Here is a 27,728-nt window from a genome sequence, read left to right on the forward strand (position 1 = left end):
GTTGGCACAAAAGTTTAATTTATTTTTCTAAATTTTCTAAAAAAGAACAAAAATAGTTAACAGCGTCACAGAAATTTCAATGTAGTAAAAACAGTTTTATGGAAATAGCATTAGTATAACTTTAAATAACATCCATACCTCTATTTTCCTTCTAAAAAATAAGATAATAAAAACAAAATTGCAAAAAGAAAAACTAAAACAAACAAAATATAAACGATTTAAAAAATTAAAATCCTTTCTACATTAAATCCTTTCTACTTTATCTAATAAAAATTTAAATCCTTTCTACTTTATCTAATAAAAATTTAAATCCTTTCTACTTTATTTAATAAAAATGTATATATAACTATTTTATATACTTACTTCAATTATAAGATGATCTAAACGATTATTATTTATCTTCATATGATTCTTTATGTAAAATATATAAACTAATAATTAAATTCCAAAAGGAAAAAAGTTTTAACTCGCTACATGGATCTTTCTCAAATGGCCGCGTGCATTTTAAGAACACGCTCTTTCAAAGTAGCTAATGACGAAACGACGTTAAGCATTGAACATTAAACATTAAACACTACCAGGGGTACCCGACGCTGTCCGGGAATAAAGTTAACCATTGAGCAAATCAGATAAAGTGGGGAATAATTCAAAGTGTGGAAGTTTAGCCCACATAAGTGATTTCCAGTCTGTGCCACGTGGAGGCACTTCCACATGCAGACCAGTCTTTTTGTCTCAAGACTTACAGTCAAGGACTTAGACACAGTAAGAGAAACCTAAAAAGAAATGAAAATTTTCCTGTTAGTTTTTACATACCTGCCTTGCAAAACTCCTAGTCTTTGAAATGAAAGGCTGTTGAGAGACCTAGCTAGAGAAACTGACATAGACATGGCAATATTAGTGTTCATTTAAAAAATTATGAAATGAGATTTAATCCAGAACTTGTCTGTAAACAATATTTTTTGAAACTCCTCCAGGGGCCAAAATAAAAAGATTCCTAGAAGAGCCAACTCTGGAGCAGGCAACATAAAATTGACCATGTGAGAAATATGGAGACCTTAAATCAACACCACAGTAAATGATGGATTGTCCCTGAGACTTATTGACTGTTATGGAAAATGCTAGTCTAACAGGGAAATGAAGTCTTTTGAATGGGAATTCAAATTTGGAAGCTCCTAAGTGAATCCTGGGAATAAGAACGCTTTCACCAGCGCCCTTTCCAGTCAGAATTGTTGCCTCAATGGTGCTGCGTACCATTCTTTGCACACACAGTCTAGTTCCATTGCACAGTTTGGGAGAGTTCAAATTTCTCAACAGTGTAATAGGTGATCCTACCTTAAAATAAAGTGAGTGAGGTGGCATACCAGGAGGATTTTGGGCATTTAACACCTCAACAGGAAAATGAACTGCATCAGACTCCTCAACAACAGCATCAATTGACTCATGTAACTTGGGTTCACCTGGCAACATTGATAAAATCTTAGTATTTATATCACGAACATCATCATTTTTGGCAGCAAGAATCGCTCTTTCTGTCAACCAACTTAAGTTTTGATAGTTCATTTCCACACTTGGATACAAAACATTGATAAGGTCCTCATCTGACTGTACCAAATTGCACAGCTCATGAATCAATTGAATTTCATTGTTGACATTTTGAGGAAACCTGCCATCACCAATTTCCAAAAGAACATTTGAAAAATTGTCAAGATTACTGTCACTTCCCAAGCTCACTCGCATGTTTTGAGTCAGGGTCAATGTCCTTGCGTGTCTCCACAAAAGTGAAATTTTCAGACATGCATTGACTTCATCTGCTGCTGAGATTTTTGGGATGACTGGTAAGGTTTGCCGGAAATCCCCACAGAGTAGAAGTAAAGTGCCCCCCCATAAGTATGTCATTTTTTCTGAGATCTTTTAGAGTTGTATTTAGGGCTTCAATAGAGTTATGGTGTGCCAAGGTGCACTCATCCCAAAAAATCAACTTACATTCTTTAAGGATTTGCCCCCTACCGCTATTCCTTGATATACTGCAAGTAGGATTGTCTAACCTAGCAATATCTAGTGGAAGTTTAAATGCAGAACGTGCTGTCCTTCCGCCATCCATCAAGGTTGCAGCAATACCAGAAGAAGCTACAGCGACAGCTATCTTTCCCCTAGATCTTACTTCAGCCAATATTAGGTTGGTCAGGAATGTCTTGCCTGTACCTCCTGGAGCCTGTAGAAATATTATGGATCCATCCTCATTTCTTAATGCATCCATTATTGATGCATAAGCATGTCTTTGATCATGATTGAGTAGAAGCCTTTTTTAAGTAACATATGCTTGCAAATCTTCTGCATTGTAATTAATTTCCCTAAGGTAGTCACTGTGAATAACAGCACCTTGGTTGCGGGCAGGAGAAGGTTGGCCTAATTGCTGCAATGTGCTGTTATTCATGGACTCACATTTATCTTCAATCAAAATCAAGGCCTCATTAAATACATCTTTAGAATATTCAATTTCAAGATCTGGATTTTCTCGCCTAACCCTTGCAATAATAAACTCACTCAATGCTTCCTTGTACTTGTTCCACAATTCTGCCGGATTTGAAGGGTTACATGTGCTAATTATAATTGCAAATAAGTCTCGCATTTGTGAAGGTAAAGATATTTGTTTAGCCTAATTCAAGCACTCATCCCAATGGTTGTCCCCCTCCAAGAGTGCCAACATTTGATATGCCTCACGAAAGGTTTCGCACACGCGATTTTCAACAGTTTTCACCTCATCAAAAGACCTTGGGCCTCGCACCTTGTGTAACAGTAATTGCAAGAAATAGCATTCCTTGTTTTTGGGGTTTACCACATACACTCTTCCCAAGGCCTTGCCAGCTTTTCTCCTTGACCAATATTTTTTACTTGAATTCCAGGTAAAATACTTAGGAACTTCCACATAAAGCAAGTTCCTTGCAAGTTCATCAACTGTACAAAGCTTGAAAAATGCCGTCAGAGTTGTGTCACGTGGATTACCTGATATTTCGGCAGCATTCTGCTCCGTGAAGTACACCGTTTGGCCATTTTCCAGGTGCACTTGAAGGTGCATCACAGTAACAGAGCGATGATGTATGGAGTAACCAAATATCCTCCAGAATGATTCATCGCTACTCAAATATCTCCCAAATTCGTAGTTACTCACCTCGTCATTGTCTCTTGAGCCAACAACGCCAAAAGCAGCCATGTTACCTCCTTTATTTGATAGGCTTTACACTACTACAAAGCTCAAAATTAATGTGTGCATTAAATATTTTAGAAAGCACAGGGGAGTAGGGAACAACCCAACTGTTGTCAACTTCCATTTCCACCTTTCCCCGAAATCTTACTTTGGCTGTAAAGCCACCATCTAATGGAGCACGACGTCTATACAATGGATAGCCATCTGTACCAGTTTGAGTCTCACATAATAAGTTACGCGGATACTTTTTGTGCACTTGCCATCCTGCATACATGGGGCTTGGAGATTGTGGCGGCCACAGGGCCCATGAACTATATTCTTATTTACAATTGCAAACAAATTTGGGTCCACTTCAGGGTTAGGCATTTCTGCAGATATCACACTGTCAATCTGAGAAGGGTGAATTTTTGACTTTAGCCAAACTAAATTGTGAGAGTGGGGGAGACCACGCTTTTGCCACTCAATTGTGTTCACCCATCCTTGAACCTCTCCAAACAAACACAGTCTTTCAAAAGACTCTCTAAACTTTATTTGTTTTTGCTCAAACACTCTGGCAATCAAATCATGACGGTGGCTAGCCTCTTGACCATTTGCCAAGAGCTCGCGAATTTCTAACCACGCTGGGTTAAACGTGAAAGTAACAAATAAGTCTGGGCTTCCAAACTCACGCGCATAGGTCAATGCATCCTGAGAGTACTCATGCATGTGGCGAGGGCTGCCAGTAAATGAAGATGGCAGAATGACCAAAGAGCCCACATTTGTCACACTGCCATCCGAAGCAATAGCATCCTTAAGGTGTATATACTCTTCAGCCCTCAATTGTTTTTGATTTAGGCAAATATATAACAGTCTCTCACTCTGTATTTTTGTACACATATCAACCGCAAATTGCTGAAGCAGGTTGCGACAATTAAGCAGGTAGTTCTGCTCTTCATCTCGAACCATCAAACGATATGCATAGAAGTCCATGGCAGAAACTTTCTTAGAAGTTTCTTCACCACTAATTGGATTTACCTGTCTGAGAGCAAAATTGTATCCATCTTCTTCATAGGGAAAAAGAAGATAATACTGCAAAGCATCATACCAGCGATGTGTTTCAATGATACGCTGGACTCCCGCATTTCTTTTGTGAATAACAATGTCACGTGTTCCAGTCTCTTGGCCAGAAATCACAACCTCATCAACTTGTGGAGCATTGTAACGTCTCTCATGCTCACCGGGGGGCCGCCTATCAGCCTTGATAACAACCTTATACTCATCAGAAGGCATTCTAGAAAGAGCTACCTCAAAATTATGCACCAATGAAATGCACTCGTGAAGCATTCGTTGCAGATTTTCAACAGTTTCACGATTTGTACCTGACAAATATGAACACCTCTGAGAGGCAGCATCTCCTACAAAGTACAATTGTAAGAATTGCGGTGCCGTTCCCTCTATTGGTAAAAGCGACCCGGCCAGATGGTACACTTGACCCTGGACTGTAAAGGTGGACTGAAATCCAGAGTGATCAACAATGTTTGTCGCAGCAAATGAGGTCATTTGAAAGCAAGAATTATATTTTCTCATGTTTTTCAAAAAATCCCTCGACTGGGGAGTTTCATCATGGGTGAGACGTAAAAGTTCAGGAGGTGGTGGTGCCAAAGGAGCTAATTTCACCTTCCCACTGTTGCAACATAGTTCAGGGCGCTCACCCTTAAACGTTCTTGCTCTACAGAACTTACAAATCTTATCCATTTTACCGATCAAAGAAAATGTGCTATAATCATTTGTAGGATCATACATAAAGCCATCAATTTCAACAGACCGTCTGGCTCTTTTTAATGATCTGAACTGCTCTAATCTTTGCCTCTGTTCAGCAAGAAAATTTTCTCTTTCATCAAGAGTCTGCAATTGTCTCATCTCTATCTCTCTTTCTCTACGCACATTATTTGAGGCCTCTCTTTCGATTTCAGTCTGAGACAATCTTACCTCAAGCTCTCTTGCCCTGCACTGTGCAAGTAATGCCTCTCTTGCAGCCGCAGTTTGAAGCCTTCTCTGTTGCGCTCGCCGTTTTCTTTATCTCAACAGCCTTTCATTACGCTGACCAGGAGTTTCTCGCCTTCCTTTCCTTGAATCGATTCCCTTTTCTCTTCCTCGGGCCATCCTTTTTTAATAAATAAGTATAAATAAGTTTTAAAGTTATTCAATGGCTTCATAATCCTTTTCAGCCAATAATTACTAAAAAACTGAAGCAAAAGAAAAAAACAAAGCAAATTATTGCCGTTTATTTTTTCAGATTGCCTAATTTTGTCATGTCAGATTGATAAGCTGACTTAAAAAATCATTTCAACTTTGTAGGTCAAACAATGTGCTAACATAGGCTATTGCAATCCAAGGACTTTCAGTGAAAGGGACATAGTTATAGAAAATATTGTGCTCAAACATCCTGGGTCGACTACTTATTCTCAAAATGTTAAGCTATGAATTAAAATTAAATTGATAACTATCCACTCCAACTGGCTGAAATAAAAATATGACCAAATAATAGTTTTTCTGAATGGGGCTGATAATTTAAAAAACCAAACAAAGCCTGTTCAAATCATGCAAGACCAAGTTAAAGCATTAACTTTATTCCAGCAAGCAGATCCATGAAGGCTTGAAAAGAGCAAAAGAAAAATAGATAAATTCAAGATCTTATACTCAACCAAGTGTAATTGAATTGCGTGAAGAAACTATTTACGGCGGATTTGATTGACGTAGTTTCTTTGATAAGTTGTAAATATAGTTTAAGCGGTTTATTTTATGAGCATATTTGAGGTTCTTTGTATAGTATAAATTGAAGGAAAACTATTTGTAAAGAGAGAGTTATTTTAGGAGAAGAGAAAATGTAGAACTGAAACGCTGTGTTCGCTGCAAGAAAACAACACCAAGGCACAAAAATCCCAGGGACAATCCCTTTTATACAAAGTAATAGATTTAAAGTTCAGTTACCAAATAGTGAGCCCAAAAAATCTATTTGATTTTGCAGTTTCACATATTTTCACACTTTATGTTGGCTGAAAATAAGTCACAGGTTCAAGTTAGCCTTTCAAATCCGATGAGCAAGGGTGAGCTAAACATTCATTGGGTTCAAGAAGATTAGGGAAGTGAGCCAGAGAGCCTATTAGATTTTACATAACCGGGAAGAGGTTAGCTACAATTAGCCCCTGGATTTTTTAAAATATTAGGACGCGGCCGAACTCAAAAGATAAAAAAAGAAAGAAAGAATTTACCTTCCTCAAATAACTTCCTGATTATTTATCCTGAAAAAAATTGCAGAAATAAAAAACTTCTTTGGTATTTGAACAGAATAGTTTTATTGTCCACTCGCCAAATCACACCACTGGACAAACAACTTAATTTAAATGCTTCCTAATTGCAGCTGACTGCCCCTGGATCATCGTATTTACTGGTCCGGATTAGGCTAGTTTTACTTAATTTAAACAGCCTCTCGTGAGCTGATTTGTATAAAGCAGGGACAATCCAACTGCCTTTTGTTCAATGCATAAATATTCCGAAGAAAGAAGAGAGAAAAGACATTTTAATTTTTATTCTGACAATAAATTCTTCAGCCATTTTAAAACTAGCTGTCCGGTCGCCGAGGACTCGGCTGGCGAAATTCAGCTGATGCCTGGGAGGGAGTCATTTTGAAAAATCTCCGTGGACATTTCTTTAAAAAACTAATAACTCAAGAACCGTTTGTCCAATCAAAAGCTTAAAAAAATCAAATTGCTCAGAATTTAGAGTTCTACACTTTTAATTTTCTAAGGTTTTTTTATTAAACTAACTGTTCTAGAGATTTTTGCATTTAAAGGTGACGTCGGAAAAAAAAGAAAAATTCTTTTAAAGATTCTGTTGTTATTAGTACGTTTTAAAAGCTAAAACATAGCCTATGGCATTAGTTAGATTCCCACGAATTTTTTAAGCAATTCCTGATTAAATTTGGTGGTCTGGTTGTCAAGAACTCAGCCCGGACACGGACCACGGACGGTACAGTCCTCTTTTATTTATATAATATAGATTAAGCATTTCTGTAGGAATTATATTATAGATTAAATATTGTTGAAAAAGTGATTTATATTATTATTACAAATGGGTGTTAGCAATAGAAAAACTTTTTTAACTAATGATAAACGTTTTTTGCTAAATTTTCAAATCAATATAATAGTAGTAATATGCATAAAAATACAGTTTTAGTTTATAAATCCTAAGTCAATATTAAAAATTGTAGAGATTAAAACCTTTATATATAATATATATATATGGCTATTTCCATGATGGAAGAGATAAATTTCGTGTTTAAAAATTTCTTTTTTCAAAAGATTTTTTTTCTTTAATTGTAGTTTAAACACCTTAAAATTATTGTTAAAATATATTTTGAGTAGAAAATATTTGAACCGAGAAGATAAATTTGATGAATGTTAGCAACTGTTTTCTCTTTTTATTATTCGAAAAAGTGAGTAAAATTTGAGGGCGAGTTCTTGCAATATTTTAAACAAAAACAATTCCATATTTTTGTTTAGAAAGAATCTTTGAGATTATATATATATGTCTTGAGTAAAAAAACTTTTACTCTTTAAAAATAATTCAAGTGTTTTTTTGTCACATACACATCTGCAAAAATTAGGTTGCGTCACTGAACTAAAAGCTAAAAAAGTTTAATTATCACAATGAAATTAGGCTTTAAGGCGAGATTTTTTTTAGAAATTATATATATTAATGTAAACTTTTCATCATTACTAAAAAAAAAATTGGTCAAAAAGCATTATATTAACTTATAGTAATAGTTTAAAAGTTGTTGCGTCACTGAACCCATCAACGGGATAATTAGCGTTTTATAAAATAGCGCGGTAAGGAAGTCAAAATATCATCCAAATGTTCGGATGTCGTTGTGGGTTTTCGAATTTTTCGAATTCGAATAAATTTTTGCATTTTAGTATTGCGAAGGGCTATAAGTAAATATTAGAAAACTATTAGATTGATGTTAGCGTTTTCTTATAAAGTTGTAAATTTTTAAGAAATGGAATCAAAATTTGAAGTAAAAAAAAAAAGTCATGCAGAATACTAAGCTAATTATGTTTCTCGGAATGCTGATAAAAAGAAAGAAATGTCCAGAGTAAGATCTAAGAAATATCGAGAAAAATTGAAAGCCGATCCAAATAAAAAAGCAGTTTATGCTGCTAAAGCAAAATTAAGAGTTTTAAAAAGTCGCGCTCTAAATAGAAAACTTTTAAATCAATCTCAAAGACCAAGCTCATCATTTAAAAACGTTCAACAAAAAGGAAAAGCATTGGAAAAAGTTTTAAAAGCACTACCAACTTCAAAGGAGAAACAATCTAAAATTTTTTCTATTCTTTCAAATAGCTCTTCTTATAAAGATAATTCGGGTCTATCTCCAGTATGTTCAAAGCTGTAAGGTCTTTCTGAAAGCGATGTTTTAGCAGTTGTAAACTTTTATAATGAAGATGAAGTTTCCCAAATATCACCAAACAAAAAAGATGTCACTCGAATTCAATTATCTGACGGAAAAGCAAACAATATCCAGATACGTCATTTATATTATACGCTAAAAGAAGCTTTCGAATTATTTAAGGAAAAGCATCATCACATAAAAATTGGACTCAGCAAACTTTGCGACCTTCGTCCACGCAATGTGAAGTCAGTTACAAACTTTCCGCATAATGTTTGTGTTTGCAGTTTGCATGAAAATATGTGATTTGCCTTAAATGCATTAACAAAATCAATTCAAGCGTCTTCAATCAAAGCTGAATCTGAAATGATAAATAACTTTGTTTGTGAACCGTACACATACGATTGCGCCTATGACAAATGTGTTGCATGCAAAGGTATGAAACAGTTCGATAAACACTTGCAAACTGTTAATACATTTGGTTTCGAAGTATCCTGGGACGAGTGGAGAAACCCTGAAACTAAAACATGCAAACATTGAAAAAATTTCAAAAAAGTCTACTGTAACAGAACTCATCCAACACATATCAGCGATGCGTGATAAGTTCGTTAAACACGCATTTGTAAAGAAAAACCAATCAACATTTTTTAAGAAACTGAAGGAGGTTTCGATGAGTGTTAATTCTGAAATTGCGGTAATCCAAGTTGACTGTGCTGAAAACGCTAGGTCAGGGTCGTGCACAGGATTTGGGGGCCCCGAGCATCCTTCAGTTTCGGGGCCCACCCCCTTTACTCCAAAAAAAAAAGGCCTGCTTAAATTTTTTTATTATATTACTGGAATATAAGTATAATTAAATAGTCCAGGTGTTGTTTCTTACAATATTATTTTTCTTGTCTTTTGTTCAGCACACTTTTCAATCACATCATGGAAATCAATATTTTTTGCTAATAGACACTCGATACTCAAAATGGCGAGGTCACTTGTTCGTTCTTGTCCCATAGTTGAGCGCAAAAAATTCTTGATGAGCTTCAATTCACTGAATGAACGCTCACTTGAAGCCACTGTCACTGGAATTGAAGCAAAAATACGCAATGCAATAACTATATTTCTAAAGAGTTCTCCAAGCTTCATTTCAGAAATTTTGTTTAATAAGTAAAATGGGGCAAGAGGTTTCTTTCCAAAATTTGCAGTATGAATTTGTTTTATGTGAAGCTATTCTTCAGTCAGTTCATTTTTGGTCACATCACAAGAATATTTTTGCGAAAAATGTGAGCAAGCACTCTTGATTTCTGCTTTAGACAGTTTTTGATACTTCCACAAAAAAGAGAATATAGAAAGGATTTCTTGAATTGCTGTGAAACGTGCAGTAAGTCCACCAATTACAGAATCAAGAATGTGATAAAAAACCGTTCTCAGAAATGTTGCCTCCTCTCCTGATTCTGCTTCTGTTAATTCCGTAATTTGTTCATCACCTTTAATTTGCTCCCCAAAAAAACTTTTGCGTTTCACTTTTCTGTGGATTGGAAATTCAGAACTGATTTTTGCAACATCTGCAACTAACTTGGCTTCTTCTAAAATTGTAGGCCATTCCTCCCAAACAGATTTGAGTTGACCAATCAATGCTTCAATATTTTCCACTTCAATATCAATAGTTGCCTTTCTTGCCTGAATGACCTGGTTGCAGCGGTCAATCAATGTGAGAACTTTCAGCCAAATTCCAGACATGAGAACACATTTGAAGGAGCTCATATATTTTAGGGCACCTCTAATCTCAGTTTTTGCTTTAGCGTGAGATTCAAGCTCTTAACTTCTTTCAAAGATTAAATGATTTGGCTCAAGTGATTATAGAAAGGGCGAATGCTGTCAAGTCTCTCAGTCCATCGTGTTCCTGATTGTCCATGCAAAGACACATCGTGAAGTTTCTTTTGCAATATTTCCCAGCGTTGCGGACTAGCAGAAAAGATCGTATATACGGTTTGAACAGTTCCAAAGAAAGTCTCAGCATCTGTACAGCTTGAGGTAGCATTCTGTCCACACAAATTCAATGAATGACAACCACAGGGTGAGAATACAGAAAATGGGTTCTTCTTTTGTAGGATTGCTTGAACAGCCTTATATTTTCCTGACATGTTGACTTCATTGTCATAGCCTTGGCCACGGCCGTCTTTAAAACAAATTTTTAATGTTTCCAAAGTTTCCAGAATTAAATCCGCAATATCAAATCCAGTCTTCTTGGCACAATCTGCCAAGATCAAAAACCGCTCTTCAATTAAAAATTTTCCAGGTTCTTTTTCATGTACATATCGAATGACAAACGAACTTTGTTCAGTATGGCTCACATCAGGAGTGGCATCAACCATAATTGAAAAATACTTTGCAGGCTTGCACTCTTCTATAATTTGCCTGCGAACCTCAGCTGCACAAAGGCCAATGAATTCATTTTGAGAACGATTTGACAAGTAATGCGTCTGAAGACGTTGACCCTTGTCCTGTGATTGTTTAACTTTTATCACATGTTCCTTAAGAATTGGGTCATATTGCGAAATCAGTTCCAGCAATCCTAAAAAATTTCCATTATGAGAATCTCCAATTAGGTCAGATTTTCCACTAATAGCCAATCCACGTTTACCAAGAAACAGAATCACATCCAAGATTCGTTCCAAGATTTTTCTCCAGGTGTCAGCTTCATTGAGAATTTGGCGATTCATCAAATATTCAATTTACTGATCAGTTTTTATTCGAGCTTCCAATTCACGCCACTGAATGTAGCATTGTTTATGGGTTTTCGAATGCTCATGTTCAGGAATTCGACTGATGAGATTCTTCCACTTCTTTTAATATCCCCATCCTCCAATCATTGCAAGGGATGAAGTCATGTGTGTAAGTTGATTTCTAGGTAAAAATAATCGGCATGGAAAACAAAACAATGCTGTCTTTGCTGGGCTAAATACAAGCCAATCAAAGAGAGAAGGATTCCCCATTCGGCATTCTGCTTTTCAAAACTGACATTGGAAATATGTGATTTCCATAATCTTTTGGCATATCCAGTGGGAAAAGAATGTGACCAGCCATGACAAACTTTTCCAGCTGAGAAGGGGAAAAATTTTCTGTTTCAAATTCACCAATGTCAAATGTCTGCAACAATGCTGGTCCATCACTGCTAGTGGTCCTTGTAGAAGTATTATCACTACCACTAATTTGACAGTCTTCAAAAGTGGCTAATTTCTCTATCTGTCAGCACTATTACCAGAAACAGAAGATTGGATACTACCGTCATATTTTTGCTTTGTTAAGCTAGTGGAAAGGGCATCTGATGTTTTAGGAGTAGTTGTAATTCCAACATCAAATAATGTTTGGCTTCCTTTTTGTAGAGCCGCTTTTTTTACTTAACTGATTTTTACCTTTGATGCACCAGATGGATACGTGCGTTTCATTTTTATTTTTTTAAATACTTTCGTCTAATATATATATATATATATGTATATATATATATATATATATATATATATATATATATATATATATATATATATATATATATATATATATATATATATATATATATATATATATATATATATATACACACGATTAAATAATTAATACAAAATTTATATATATAATTAATCACAAAAACTAATTAAGTTTATATTAGTTAAGTTAAATATAATATAATAATTAGATAAAATAAAATAAAAAAACTAAATTTATTTTTATTAATCTATAAATTAAATTGTACAATCAAGCCAATCGCCTGTAAAAAAATTAATCCAAATACGCCATTTTTAAAATAAGATTTGAACACATGATAACTTTTCCCGCTAAATTCAAGATAAGCATGTAGATAACATTTAAACAAAAGCTCTTCCGCAGGGATCTTCTATAAATTACGCAACGCTAAATTTATTTTTAAAAAAATTACTAGATCTCAAGCTCATTTTTGAGGCAATTTTCATAAAACTTAATGAGCTATTTTTATTTTTTATGTAAGTTAAAGCTCTTGATGGGGAAAAAGAGAAGGAAAAAATAACCTGGAATGTTATTGCCGCTGTTGGGGGCCCCCATAGGGTCCGGGGCCCCGAGCAATTTGCTCGGCTGACTCACGCTCTGCACGCCCCTGCGCTAGGTGTTTCTATCAAAATAAACCACAAGCGGCTCATTTTGATCAAAATCAAGTTTCTATCATGACCCTTGCAGTCTGGAAAATTGAGTTAAAAACGTTTGCCATAGTTTCTGATTCAACTGATCATACTAAGTCTTCCGTTATACCGTACATTGACAAAATCCTTCACTTTATTCCTGATCAAGTCAAAGAAGTACACATGTTCAGCGATACTGCCACTTCTCAGTTCAAAAACAAAAGCATTATGGCTGCAATGGTTGAGTTTGAAAAACATTTTCATAAAAAATTCTTCTGGCATTTCTTTGCAGCGATGCACGGGAAAGGAGTGGTTGATGGAATAGGAGCTACTGTTAAGTGAATCGCAGCCCCTGAGAGTTAAATCTAGTCAATACGAGATCAGATCAGCAGAAGATTTTGCGTTAGCATTACAAGATTTGCAAATATCTGTAATTCACATGTCAGAAAACGATACAAGACAACAAAAAAATGAACTTGGATTCAGTTCAATTTTAAGTTATTCAAGAAAAATCAAAGATATATCAAAATCACATTATTTTTATGTTCAGAATGATAACGTTGTTCTGATGCTATTTTCACCTGAGTATAATTAAAATTTATTACAAAATAACAAAACTTTTTAAAATGATTTTAATTTCATCTTTTTGTTTCGTGAATGAACGTTGCATCACTGAACTGATAGTTTTTTTTTTGTAAAATAAAACGATATGAAAACTTTGTTGTTTTTGGCTTTTTTTATGACTGACTTATTGCCAAATGAATAAATTACAACAAAAAAATCTAATTAGTCTTGCAAGAATTAAAATTTCAGCGAAAACTCCATTTAAAAGTTTGCTGATAAAAAAACACTTTTTTCCGCGTTGCGTCACTGAACTCATGTTTTAATTTTTGTTATGTAGCAGTGTTATGTTAATACAATTGTGTTTAGTTTATATTATAAAATTTTAATTCAAGATTGATTTAGAGTAATAAAAAATTATTTTTGAGTTATAGAAAAATTTTTATTAAAAAAAATCTCTCCGCATGATGCGTCACTGAACTATGGAATTGGCCATTTATATATATATATATATATATATATATATATATATATATATCTGTGTGTGTGTGTGTGTGTGTGTGTGTGTGTGTGTGTGTGTGTGTGTGTATGTATATATATATATATATATAACAGATTGAGAAAAAAATACTTAATGCTTTTGTTATTAAATTATTTATAATATTTAAGCAATGGTGGAAAAAAAAATCATAAGAAAAAGTACTCCCCTGATTAATTTTTAATAATGATGTGAAGGTTTCCTGTTTTACGTAAATGTCCCTTGTTCAATATTCTCTTATCATACTTTTCCTCCATTGCTTTTTTTATGTAAAAGATATTAAAAATATATGTAAAACAAATCATATCTAATAATAAAAGACAAGCAGCAAGGTTTTTTAAGAAGACTTATGAGTAAGCTATCGTTAGGAAAAAGTTTTTATATTTGTATTGCGCGGAAGAAATTTCGTAAAACGGACATTGACATCGTTTCCTTGAAATATTGTTAATATAGTTTAAGCGTTATTTATTATGAGCGTTTTTGAGGTATTTTGTAATTATAAATTGAACGCAAAACTTATGTAAAGCAGAGTTATTTAGTAGAAGAGAAAATGTAGAATTTTAACGTTGTGTTCGCATCGAGATAGCTATAGTTTTAAAACGCTTTTTTCATACCCTGAAGTATAATTGAAATATTTAATCCAATAGTCATATGTTCACGACCAAAGAGTCACTGGACTATATATAATAATATTATTATCAAGTCCAATGGTGGAATATGGTGAGCTACCAAGGAGAGGCAAAATGTTAATCAAGATAAATAAGATTTCACTCAGCTTGGGTTTTTAATGAAGTTTAATGAAGACTTTATTATTAATAAAAATTTGAAAACACATGTTTCTTACCTTCAAGCGTAATGATAATGTTAAATCCGATAGTTACACACAAACACACGAAACTAGCATTTAAACTATCAGCATTAAGTTAAAAAATATATGAGATCAAACATTGAGTAAAAAGATTCATGAGATTAGATATTAAGTTAAAAATTATATGAGATCATACACTAATGTTTTATGTAAATGTTTTAAACTATTATTATGAAAACTAAATTAAACGATGTAAATCGATCCAAATCATAACACGAATATCGTTGAAATATGTCAAAAACGCAGTATTATGAATTTCCCGAAAAATTTGGTTACAGAAAAATTCGGAATTCCACATACTTTTTATACAATCATCTTTAAGGCGTATTTTAGATGTCTCAGTTTTATCTCAGATGTCTCAAGACATCTGAGACACTAAATAGACATCTCATAGACGTCTTGATGCCCACTGGGGCGGTTTTAAAATTCAAAATAAGAGTTTCAAATGGCATTATCTTGTGCAAAAAAAGTCACTTATGTCACAGTTTCAATCGAAGAATCTCGTTCCGTATTGAAAAGTAGGAGAGAATGGGGTAAAAACGAAAGCGGAATATTTCACAACATAGTCAAAATGGTACGATTGAAAACGATTGGTGACAATTCTTTTTGCCTGCTGAGAGGGGGTCCCATGCTCACCTCCAGATGTGCAACAGTGAAGTTGCGCACGTTGTTCACGATAAATTGATCCTACCCTTTTCTCATCACTTCATGTAGTTTTTTGCTTAAAAAACATTCCTGTTGTAGCTAATATAAATGTAGAGCCATTCTTTGTTGTTGTTGTTGCATAGAATCATGACCAATGAGTTTTTAACACGTATTATATTGTTATAATATAACCTTAGTAAATTATCGTACTTCATTTCTTAGGGAATCGTACTTCATTCGTAGAGAAAAAAGGAACAATCTTAGTGGGATAACTTCGAACGTCTCAAGTGTTATAGAAAACACACGGAGGTCAGGCGGCCAGAACTTTAATGTTTCATTTAACAAAGTTAATTTAGAAATTCAGTAATATAATTCCAATTAATACAGCTGTGCCTGAAATGTTATTTCTTGATAATATTCAGAGGTCATAACCCAGAAAAGCCAGTTACTCAAGCCTGTTTGCCGCAAAATGAAACTGATATTTTACGCGAATATTTGCACAGAGCCAAAACATCTTCCGCGTTAGTTAATCTATTATTGCATCCTTCTAGTGTAATTCTGTAACCTGATGGGACTGTACCCCACGAACTGGCACCAATTCAATCAAATCATTCTATATCACTTTCCAGTATTATCTCTGTACCTAATTTGCTTAAGAGAAAATCAGAGAATATTTAAGAAAGAAACATTCCACAATTGAAACTAGTTCTGCAATTAGAATTATTTAAGAGGACATGCAGCAAAAGAAAAGTCGGAAGGAACAACAAGTGAAAAAATACTGCTGTATGAGTAAGAAGGGAAAGAAGAACTTTAATCAAATAGAGACTGATCATGAACGATCGTGTAAAGAAAAAAATATATATCTTCGAGAATCAAATATAGAAATACCGAGGTTTGAAGTTGGGCAAAATATGTTATCTTTGTATGAAAAAGATTTCATCATAACTTGTTCAACTAACGTTGATTCTGACTGTTTTACTTGTCTGATAAAGATCGAAGGACGGACACCAAAACATCAAATTTATAGTGTACAAATATCAATAAATGAATGATATGGTTCTAAGGTTGACTTTAAATGTTTCGCACAATAGTTTCGAGTTTGTAGCAATTTAGTTCATTACCTTCACAAAGGCACCGACTTCATTAAAGATATTTGTCAATTAATTTCTTAATGCTCAAATCTCAAGAGCTTGATAATCAAATTTCGTAAAAAACGTTTTTACAGCATCGAACGTTTCAAAGAGTATAATGAAAAAGAAGAAAACTGTGTTGAAAAAAATTTATATAAAACGTAAGGTTGATTCTTGATCAAAGTCAAGAGGATCATAAAACTAACGAAGACCTAATTTTTTATTTTCATGAGCAACTATTTCTCGATTCTTCCATCAGGATGTAGCAAACCTCGACCAATCTGGAGGCAAAGAACGAGGAGGATGGAGGTAATTGTAATTACTAACAACATTTAAAATACTTGTATTTTAAATGTTGTTAGTAATTGCAATAACCTCTATCCCCCTCGTTAATTGTTTCCAGAATGGTCGAGTGCTCTAACCATTGCAATCTTTATTTCATCAGAAAAAATGTGTTTCACCTAAATACCATAGATGCCCTCATAAAACCGTTATTGCTCCAACAGCAAGCTTTATATACTGCCTTACACCCATTTAGTTGCTTGAACAGTTTCAAATTACTCCTTAGATCTGATATCGGGTTTTTGCTTAAATCATCAAACACGGGATAGTTCATTTCGCAAAGCCTTCTGATGGACTACCTCTCCCCATCGCACCAGGTTATTAACGGAAAAAATTAGTAAAAAATTTTCAAACAAATTACAATATGTAACAATTTATATTGTAATGTTCTCTTGGAGCATGATTTTATTCATTTATATAAAATTATTCAATTTTGCAAATCAAGCACCCCATGTTCTGCTTTGAAACTTCATAAATTTTTGAGGACTTTTTCAGACAAGTCAACCACACTATTCTCCATTTTTGCTAATGTTCCCTAGCCTAGTTTGACATCTTATTAGGGCAGAAGCTGGAGAAAAGAATCAAGGGATAAATAAAAGATGTAAAATGAGATTTTAAAATTTTAATAGTGTTATATAAGTGCATAAGTGTTATAGAATGTTTTATTGGCTTTTATGCAAAAAACGGTGGGTCGACCGACATTTTTGTGAGGTATTCTTACAAATCATAATATCGACTCGAGCGAGAAATTCCTCTGAGCTTAAACTATACCTACACCAAAATGGTTTTTAGCATTAAAATAAATGCTAATAATTGCTTAACTGGTTCTCGCTTTGATAAAAACGTAGAAATCACAAAGCCAACTTGATCGAAGTGCGAAACATCAGAATTGACGATGACTGATTTTGTGCAAACTTGATATCGCAAAGGAAGGAAATTTTTTAGCTGTAATTAACTCTGGATTTTTGTGAAAGTGAATATTTTTAGCTTGTTACGATTCAAATGATGATCCTCTGATAAAAAATTAAAAGATGAAATGGTAGTGGTTGGTCATTCAATTCATTAACATCTCTTGATATTCATACAAGTGTATAAAATATATTGAGAGGAAGCTCAGACATACCTCTTCTTAACTTCTTAAAAGGCATCAGTTTGAAAAATAAGGATCAAAATTGTTTCCTTTGTTCTGCAATACGAGCAAGATATTCTAATGATTATAATGAAGAACGAGTAGATCCAAAATCTCAAAAGTAAAGTGAATGAACTCATATTGAGTTGCCTGTAAATGTTAAATTATTAGAAAAGTTTAAAAAAGAAAACCATCAAATATCAAATAATATTTAATGATGGAGAAAGTGTGCATTCGCTTGTTTTATAACCGAATACATTGATGATATTTAATGATTTAGATAAAAAAAAGTTAATGCTTAACTGCATATTAATTTCATAATCATATCAGAAAAAAGAAATTTGGTCTATTGTCTGAATACTGAAATGAGTTGGTTATTGTCTTCACAAACATCAAAGAGAAGTAGTAACCGTTTGCCTGTCTTAAATGTTCAAACTCATTCCATTCACAAGGTTCATTAGATAAACGTTAAGACTGTTGCATCACTAATAAATTTGCCTAAATAAAAATGCCTAAAAATGTATGATATTGTTTAAAAATATTGACAAAAAATGTTTGGAAAAGATTTCAAGTTACAAGCAATATCAAACCAAAAGGAAAAGTATTTGACAAAGATGAAAACAATGATTTTTAAAGTCCATTAGAGTGTCAGCGTGAGTCCGCTATGATAAAAAATAGAGATAATTGCTACTATATATTGATACATTGCTACTACATATGAATATATCAAGGAGAAGCTCACAACTCTTATAGTTGTGAGTTACTCCTCAATATTTTAAGCTAAAGAAACCAACTTTTATCCTATTAGTTTTTTACGTTTTTAGTGGATATGACAGTTATCTATTCATTAAGAAACTAAGGAATAGTGATGGCGATTAAACTCTGTACCTAATAATAATGAAGATAAAGACATTAGATTCACAAAAGACATTGAAGATGAAGCAAAGCACAAAACGCAACTTAGATTTGTTAAAAGTTTTAAAATAATAGGCCACTAATAATCATGGCTTGTAAAAAAATGGCTACTATTAATCATGGCTAGCAAAAAATTTATGTAGTAAAAGTTTTGCTAACACCGCAAAGTTCTACAAAGCTGAATATTTAGGTTTGCTTTTACGAAAAGGCCTATATACATATCACACATAATAAATATTGAAAAAAAAAAAAGATAATTTAACATCACAAAAAGCGTTGTACTCAAACTTAGTGGTTAAGATATTAGTGATAAAGATGAAAACCACGCACGAAATGGATGAAATTGATACTGAATGGTATTACACAGCGCCGGAACTTGCATTTGATGTTGCTTTGATGTTGAACCAATATTAATTAACGATTTTAACACGCCAGATATATTTGAAAAAGGGATCAGAGGTGGAACTTCTGTTGTTTCTAAAAGACACGGAAAATCTAATTATGATTGCATCCGAAATATATTTAACAAATACGATGCATAAAAGTACATATCTAGATGCAAGCAATCTTTAAGAATCGGAAAAGTGCAAACATTTACCTACACATGGATTTAATTGAATGACATAAGACAAGAATATCTCATGGAACAGCATCCTTCCGTTTTAGAAGTAGACTTAACTACCCAAAAGTGTGAAAGTAAATAGCATCAAAAAAGTATTTCAAACGATAAATTTAGATACAGTATTTATTACATTAACTTAAATATTTCTAAAAGCTTGGCAATCAAAAATAAACATGTTCACAGATGTATAAAAATTGAAAGAGAAGAATGGCTAAAAAAATATGTTGAGTTGAACTATGATTTAAAGTTGAAGGTAAACAATGAGTATGAAAAAGTGCAATTTTAAAGACATGCACTGTTCCTGAGCATTCTGTCGCAATGGCATGTGGATTTCGTCAATTATTTATGTAGATAAGTTAATTTTTTAAGAAAAAAAAGGTCTTTTTGGGCTCTTGCTCAAAACCTTTTAAAGGGGTACACTCACTTGAAGAGTTTAAGCTTTTCTGGTAATTTATCGGAACATGTGTTAAGACCTGTAACAACTTTAAAAAACCATTTAGGTTTTTTAAAGAACTTTAACATACAATTTTTTCCTGTCCTAAGGTTTGGGTGAACAGTCTATATAGGTGCTCCCTCCGCAGAACGTCAAGAATCCTCATCGGTTCTTCAAAGAACCAATCAGTTTTAGGGTGAACATAATCTTTACACAAATCATTCATAAAAGATGCAAGAACCAAACATAAACCATACACAAACCATAAACGAATCATTCAAGAGCAATACACTTACATATATACTCAGCGCAAGCCAAAAAAAAACTCTTTCTAAATAAATTTACTAATAATTCGTATTACAGAGGGAAGATAGAAAAGATGCACTTGGGACTTAACATATATCAATAGAGTGTAATTGATATATTCTTTTTAAAAAAAGACATGCATGTAAAAATATACATGACAAAACATGTACAACTAAAGAAGAAGATTTTTCTAACACTTTTACCTTGTGGGAGCACTGCTCTAAGATAGCCCTAGCCTAATAAAGCTCATAATTCGGCAGTGCCTGTAGTTGTATTTGTTCTTTTTATGCACTTCAATCGTTGAAAAAACTCTGAGAGATTTTTCTCCTAATAACGCGCTTCTTCCAGACAACAACCGAAATTACCAAAACTGGATGAACGCAAGTTAATATTATATTGTGATATTATTGAGAATTATACTGCTCGCAATATATATTGTTTATCATCTCACCTTTCAGAAAGATGAGACAGAACTTCTTGTTTTCGAAGGTTGCAAACGGTGAAATTCTTCTCGTTATATTTTGCTTCTGAGCAGTGAATTTGTAAACTAGATGCCAAGTAGTACTTTGGTTCCTTGGAAATTGTTTTTCCCATTTTTAAAGCCAAATATCTTTAGCACATCCTTATTTGCGCAATTCACTAAATGGCAAAGCCATTGTTTCTAGCATTTCATAATTGATCAGTTGCTTCTATTTTGCAATATGTATGGTTTCAGCTTTAAAGGGAGTTTCATTCTAAAATACTTGTCCTTTTTTTTATTCTGAGATAAATGATTTTCTCATGCACATGTAAGATTACTAGTAATCTTACATGTGCATTAGAAATAAAAAAAAAATAACAAATAACAAAAGCTCAGTTGTATGCAAATAAACTTTCTTTTTTTTTTGTGGAAGCCGTTTCAAAGTTGAATAGGTATGCATTATTTCCATAATCCTTGCAAAACCATGGAGATAAAGTGGAGGTTTATTTTCTTAACATAATGGCCCTAACCTAATGATACAGCATCGAAAATCAAGAATACTTGAAAGTATTCCTGTGTGACATAAACTTATATCTACAAACTGTTAAAAATCTTTAAAAAATATTAAATTACGAAAACACTTATCAAGATTCTTTCAAGTAGTTTGACTTTGAATTTTAATGATCATTTTAAAAAGGTGACAAAAGTTTTAACAAAGCCGACAAACACATTTGCTGAATTATTTTTACAGGGTTATTATTGCAGTAACGTAATGAAATATTGTTTAAATTAAAAAATTAGTAAGCAAATATTATTAATCTAACAGCTTCTCGAACGAGACCAACGCGTCATAAAAGTTCATTCGACGTTACGTACAGTTGTATTCATGTATGAACAGCCCTAACAATATTGAGGAAATGGTCCATTGTAAAAATTTGAGCGCAGATTACTTCTTTCGTTCAAAACTTCATTTATAAACTCGGTTGGCTAAAAAATTGTTTCAGAATGATGTTGTTAAATTAAAATTAACTGCAACAAATAATCGCATTTCAAAATATATTAAGTATTAAGAGGGTTTCTTATACTTTCAAAAAAAAAGAAAAAAAAAAAAGACTCATGATTTAAAAATGGAATTAAATTTTGCCGTTCGTTTGAAAAACCAATTAAATACTTTAGAAAAGTAGCTTTCATTGATTTTCAAATTAAAAGATTCAATTCTTAAATAATTAACTCAATTTATTTATATTGAAATTTGTACCAAATTTAATTACAAAAAAAAGAAAAGTAATGTGAGAAACGCATACATTTGAGCAACAGACAACCGCACATCCGAATATAAATAAAGATATGGTTATAAATAATGCAACTATACACGTTACAAACAACTCAACTTTTGCAGATACAATTACGCTGTTTTTAAAGCGATTTGAAAAGTCTAAGCCTTAAAATTAGATAACTGTATTATTAACAGAAATACTGATATCATTAAGGACAATAATGATAAAACTATTGTCACTACTTTTATTATTTGTATAAAAATGATTAAAATAATCTTTTATCGTGTCTATGTATGTATGTAAGTATGTATGTATGTATGTATGTATGTATGTATGTATGTATGTATGTATGTATGTATGTATGTATGTATGTATGTATGTATGTATGTATGTATGTATGTATGTATGTATGTATGTATGTATGTATGTATGTATGTATGTATGTATGTATGTATGTATGTATGTATGTATGTATGTATGTATGTATGTATGTATGTATGTATGTATGTATGTATGTATGTATGTATGTATGTATGTATGTATGTATGTATGTATGTATGTATGTATGTATGTATGTATGTATGTATGTATGTATGTATGTATGTATGTATGTATGTATGTATGTATGTATGTATGTATGTATGTATGTATGTATGTATGTATGTATGTATGTATGTATGTATGTATGTATGTATGTATGTATGTATGTATGTATGTATGTATGTATGTATGAATGTATGTAATAGTAATATTAAACTTTATATTAGTACTATTGTAAGCGTAATTATGAAGTGTTATTAATAAAAAGTCAAACAAATTCAGGCAAATAAGAAAGTTCATTAAGAGTTTTAAATAAAAAATGTTAATTGGCAGTTTTAGTTAAGATTATGTCGTAAGAAATTTAAGAGATGTAAAAAAAAATTTAATTAAATATCACGAAAAACTGAGGCATGAAAAGCACCTGAATTTATACTTTAAATATTTTCAATACCTTCAAAACCATTTATTTCCAATGCAATTATGTCGAAAAAAATCAAAAGGATACAAATGAAGTTCAAAACTACAAATGCAATCATCTGAAAAAAAGCACTGTGGTGTTTAGTATAAAAGCAATATTTTAATATTCACCTTCAAATAACTTCAATATTAAATAAAAATAGTTTTGCTACTCTATTTAAAGCAGTTACATTTGCTTTTCATAACTTACATATATGTTTTTACAACTTGACCAGACGAATTGGGTGGATGCGTTAAAATTTCACCTATACTACGTATTTTGGTTTGATAATATCGGACAATCCTAGCTAAACTTTTGGGAAGGTCCGCTATTTTAACTTTGTTTTCAACTCGTTATTGAAGAAATTGACTTATGTGTTATCAACCCTTCAACATTTTTGCAAAGTAACATCTAGCATTAAACTATTTTTATTTCCTTTGCCGATATTTTATTTAACGGCACCAAAAGTTATTAAACCAATACTTATTGAAAGCTAACAGTATAGCGGTTTCTTTTTTTATACATGATATAATTCCAAGAACTCCAGGAACAAGAATCTGAAAACGAAACAAAATACCTTCATGCAAAGAAAAGGATGGTTAATAGTTGTAGAGTTTACAATATTTTTAGCTTACAATGATTCCAGCCACATAACTAGTTACTTGTGTGGATGGGTCAGGAAAAACTACTTTTATCATGATTGTTTTGGCAATAATGACAAATCCAAGGAAAACTTCAATGGCGCCCAAAATCAAAGAAGCAATTGCGAGTTTCTTCTTCAAATAATATTACATGTTGATTTGACCTATTCAAGATAAGTAATAATAACTTTTCTCTTTTAAATCAGCAAAAGATTTTAAACAAAGAAAGGTTTTATTGAATTATCGTGTATTAACGAAAGGCGCAGTTTGTAAAACAGTGGCTATACCTTTGTAATACACTTCTTCTCTATACTCATACACTCTCAAAAAGATTTCATATATCTACACAAAACGGCATGTAAACAAATCAATCACTCAATTGATCTCGAACTTTTTTATTTTAAGTTAAAATCCGTTTGATAAAGTAAATAAACATGCTGACATTGTGCTTAAGCACAATGTCAGCGCTGTTTATCTATTTATTTCTTTTTCAGAAAGGCAATATAATTCAAATGCAACCAAAGTCACTATCTGATTTGTTTTGCTTTAAACATATTGTTGGATCTACTAATACTCAAAGTGTTGACAAGAAATGAAAGTTTAAGGCTCATAGTTTTTTTTGCTTTAAGTTTTAAAAATACTCTCCATAACCAAACTTTTGAAATCATGAGTTACTGCATCCTAGAGTTTTGTGTGCATTTTAAATTGCCACCTGCTGAGAGTAAAGTTGTGAATGTGATGGAAAAACTAAGACATTCCAGCATTTTTCCTTAATGATTAAAAAGGTCCTAAGGTTTTCAAAGTTTAAATTCGTCCTGAGATTCTCATTAATTCAGAATGATGTTAACAAACTATATTAAATCAAAAGCAAAAGTAGCATAAAACCGTATTTAAGTCACTTTTCACAGCGAAAACATTGAACAAATTATTGTAAATGCATTGAACACACAACAATCCCGTATGGAAATTTCCCATGGAAATTTATGAAAAAACCCATGGAAAAACCATGGGTATTAGGAACAAGTTCCCATGGAATACTCATGAGTTTTCCATAGAAAAACTCATGAGTTTTCCATAGAAAAACTCATGAGTTTTCCATAGAAAAACTCATGAGTTTTCCATAGAAAAACTCATGAGTTTTCCATAGAAAAACTCATGAGTTTTCCATAGAAAAACTCATGAGTTTTCCATAGAAAAACTCATGAGTTTTCCATAGAAAAACTCATGAGTTTTCCATAGAAAAACTCATGAGTTTTCCATAGAAAAACTCATGAGTTTTCCATAGAAAAACTCATGAGTTTTCCATAGAAAAACTCATGAGTTTTCCATAGAAAAACTCATGAGTTTTCCATAGAAAAACTCATGAGTTTTCCATAGAAAAACTCATGAGTTTTCCATAGAAAAACTCATGAGTTTTCCATAGAAAAACTCATGAGTTTTCCATAGAAAAACTCATGAGTTTTCCATAGAAAAACTCATGAGTTTTCCATGGAAAAACCATGAGTTTTCCATGGGAAAGTGTTTCAAATACCCATGGTTTTTCCATGGGTTTTTTCACAGATTTTCCATGGAAAACTCATGGTTTTTCGTGTAGCAAATAAGAATTTAAAATTCCATGGTTTTTCCATGGTATAACAACATTTTTAGCTTTCGAATTATTTGAAATCTCATATTTTTTTAATTTCCATATATACCATAAAACGCAAACTTTATCACGTAAATTGCTAATATTATTGAGTTCTCTTAATCAATTGGATCGCTTTTGCAGAATAAAGTCAATAAACGAAGTAAAATTTAAATCTTGTTGAAAAACATAAATGAAAAAATTTATTGCTAACAAATATCATTTTCATCTACATTATTGCCTTTCATTTGCCGCCTTTTGAATTTCCCTACATCTTGCAGCTTTTCAGCCATTGACTGCTTTATCATCCTGCTATCGGCTTCAGGATATTTTTTCTGAACATACGCTACGAAACAAAGCAAGAAATACAAAACTTGTAATACATAAAGTAACGCATTGATTATTGGCATAAAAGTATAACGTTTAGTAATGCCAATTAAAAAAATGATACACCAATAATTTTTACAAATGGCTTGATTTGAAATCTTACCCAACAGAGCAGCAACTTTTGATGGATTCAATGCATTCTTTGCAACTTTTGAAGAATTACAAACACGACCTGTTACTGAACTCTGTGCCATCTCCTCTTGGGTGAATAACAAATCCATGAGCAGCCTAGCAAGATGAGTTGCTCGTGTCCACTTAATCATGGAAAGCTTCGTGTTCGATACTGTGACACCGAACCCCAGATCAATCTAAAAGTTATAAGTAAAACTTATTTTAATTGGTAAAAATATACCAAGTCATCCAACATTTACACATATAGCAACTAGATAAAATCAAGCATGTTTATTTAATGCTATCATATTAGCATTTTACAAAGGAAAATGTTTTCTCTTTTTGATGTATCTACTTGGCAAAAGTGACAAACTTAATAAATCGGCAATGCAGATGAAAAAGCCGATCTCTCTTTGCTTTACCAATTAATTATTACGCTTTTTCTTACAGGATGCAAAAACTTAAAAGCAAAATTTTACAGACCAGACGTTGGCAAACTACTTTAATATATTCAGTATGGAACTCTTGTGTCGGCCTGAATATATAAATGAGTTTTCAACAGTTTTCAAATTTTAAAAAAACATCCTGAACTCTAGTAATGGGAACAATAATAGCTAATAATAATTTCAGTAAATAATAATTAAATAATTCAAACTGTTCCAGTACTACAATTCATATGTATACCTCATCAACTTGTTGAACCCCAAAGGCATTCTGCGCGACACTTAATGGAGATAGTGAATTTGCAATAAAATGTTGATTCTCTAAAAAGGCAATTATAAGTTTAAAAATTTATTTATAAAAATACAAGGAAACAAAATATAACCCTAATAACAAAATAGATTTAGACAAAGAAAAGAAAAACACTTTTTTGGTTTTTATGTCCAAACCTGTATTGATTTGGTAGAACTAAAACTTAACTAATATCAGTTGGCAAAAAACACTTTCTCAAATTTTTCTTGAATGAAACGAAATAAAAAAAAGTTCTTACTTTGCTGATGTGCTGACGGTTTGTTCAAAGATTTACTCAGGGTTGTTGTATTGCCGCAAAACTTGTTAATTGGGGTAAAACAATAGGAGAAGCACTGTCTAAACACTTTGAACTAGATTGGCTCAGGGCTGATGTCAGGCTTTGTTCTATGAATCCAAACGATTTTGGAAAATCTATAACAATAACAAATAAAAATATACATGTAGCATATTCTGCAAGTAAAACTACATCATTCAATATCTAAATAATTGTAAACTAATCAATAGCACTTTCCATAGTAAAGTTTATCTAGCAAAAATATAAACTTTCTCAAAACTGAGCTGGGCAAACATAAACAAACATATTTTAAAAAATATTTTTATCAAAAGTGCAATGAAGCTAAATTTACCATCATTCAATTTACAAAATATTTGTTTCATTCGTTCATATTCTTTTTTAATTTGAGCATGTTCCTCTGCTTGCATAGTCATAGCAGCAATTTCTGTAGAGTATCAACATTCTGATATTTAGATATATTTAACAAATTAGTTATTATATTATTTTATTAGTTGAACAAATTTAAATGGTTCGAATTGTTGTTTATCAGTTTTATCAAAACTATCAAAAAGCAACCCGTAAAACAAGTTACGGTCGGTCTGTTAATTTATGGTGGCTGTTTTCCACAATTTAAAGTTGTGAAACCATTACTAATACCCTTTTAGAAAAACGCCTTCAAATTGAAAAAATTAAACCCTCTGTAAAATTAAAATAAAAAGTATGCGGAGCTAAAATAATTTACCAATTATTTAACATTATGTAATTTACAACTGACATAGGTCATATCAACGTAAGGCAGAACCATTTTCCTCGACATTGCTAAGTTCAAAACAATACGTTTTTAGTTACTGACACAAAATAATAATACTTCATCATGCTTTAAATTGACGAAAAATGTTAAATTTTTGTTATATTTTTTATAACATGAACTTTAATTAATAAG

At 32.4% G+C, this 27,728-nt stretch overlaps 4 protein-coding genes and 1 long non-coding RNA gene across 5 annotated transcripts in view; all 5 read right to left on the bottom strand.

Annotated features, from left to right (window-relative positions):
- LOC149886416 (uncharacterized) overlaps positions 1 to 27,728 on the bottom strand; it is a 204,547-nt gene that overhangs the window by 52,805 nt on the left and 124,014 nt on the right. The window lies entirely within an intron of this gene.
- Positions 928 to 1,737, bottom strand: LOC149886418 (ATP-dependent DNA helicase PIF1-like). Its single transcript, XM_090094385.1, has one exon. The coding sequence runs from the start codon at positions 1,735 to 1,737 to the stop codon at positions 928 to 930; it is 810 nt and encodes a 269-aa protein (XP_089950511.1).
- LOC149886419 (uncharacterized) lies at positions 2,657 to 3,211 on the bottom strand. Its single transcript, XM_090094386.1, has one exon. It carries the CDS (start codon positions 3,209 to 3,211, stop codon positions 2,657 to 2,659), a length of 555 nt encoding a protein of 184 aa, XP_089950512.1.
- Positions 3,222 to 5,104, bottom strand: LOC149886420 (uncharacterized). Its single transcript, XM_090094387.1, has 2 exons — positions 3,466 to 5,104; positions 3,222 to 3,409 (listed from the first exon to the last, which is right to left on the bottom strand). Exons 1-2 carry the CDS (start codon positions 5,102 to 5,104, stop codon positions 3,222 to 3,224), a joined length of 1,827 nt encoding a protein of 608 aa, XP_089950513.1.
- On the bottom strand, positions 10,454 to 11,341 carry LOC149886421 (zinc finger MYM-type protein 1-like). Its single transcript, XM_090094388.1, has one exon. The coding sequence runs from the start codon at positions 11,339 to 11,341 to the stop codon at positions 10,454 to 10,456; it is 888 nt and encodes a 295-aa protein (XP_089950514.1).

Source organism: Hydra viridissima, unplaced genomic scaffold, assembly GCF_058129835.1.
Source record: "Hydra viridissima isolate aposymbiotic clone 2 unplaced genomic scaffold, HvirCarnegie_v1 scaffold_7, whole genome shotgun sequence".
Taxonomy (NCBI): domain Eukaryota; kingdom Metazoa; phylum Cnidaria; class Hydrozoa; order Anthoathecata; family Hydridae; genus Hydra; species Hydra viridissima.

What these genes read in the sequence shown, in the direction of transcription:
- LOC149886418 (XM_090094385.1), bottom strand. Translation starts at nt 1,737, where the DNA reads ATGCGAGTGAGCTTGGGAAGTGACAGTAATCTTGACAATTTTTCAAAT.
- LOC149886419 (XM_090094386.1), bottom strand. Translation starts at nt 3,211, where the DNA reads ATGGCTGCTTTTGGCGTTGTTGGCTCAAGAGACAATGACGAGGTGAGT.
- LOC149886420 (XM_090094387.1), bottom strand. Translation starts at nt 5,104, where the DNA reads ATGAGACAATTGCAGACTCTTGATGAAAGAGAAAATTTTCTTGCTGAA. An exon ending in AGCCCCATGTATGCAGGATG is followed by an intron (nt 3,410 to 3,465) that starts GCAAGTGCACAA and finishes AAACTGGTACAG; the next exon opens with ATGGCTATCCATTGTATAGA.
- LOC149886421 (XM_090094388.1), bottom strand. Translation starts at nt 11,341, where the DNA reads ATGAATCGCCAAATTCTCAATGAAGCTGACACCTGGAGAAAAATCTTG.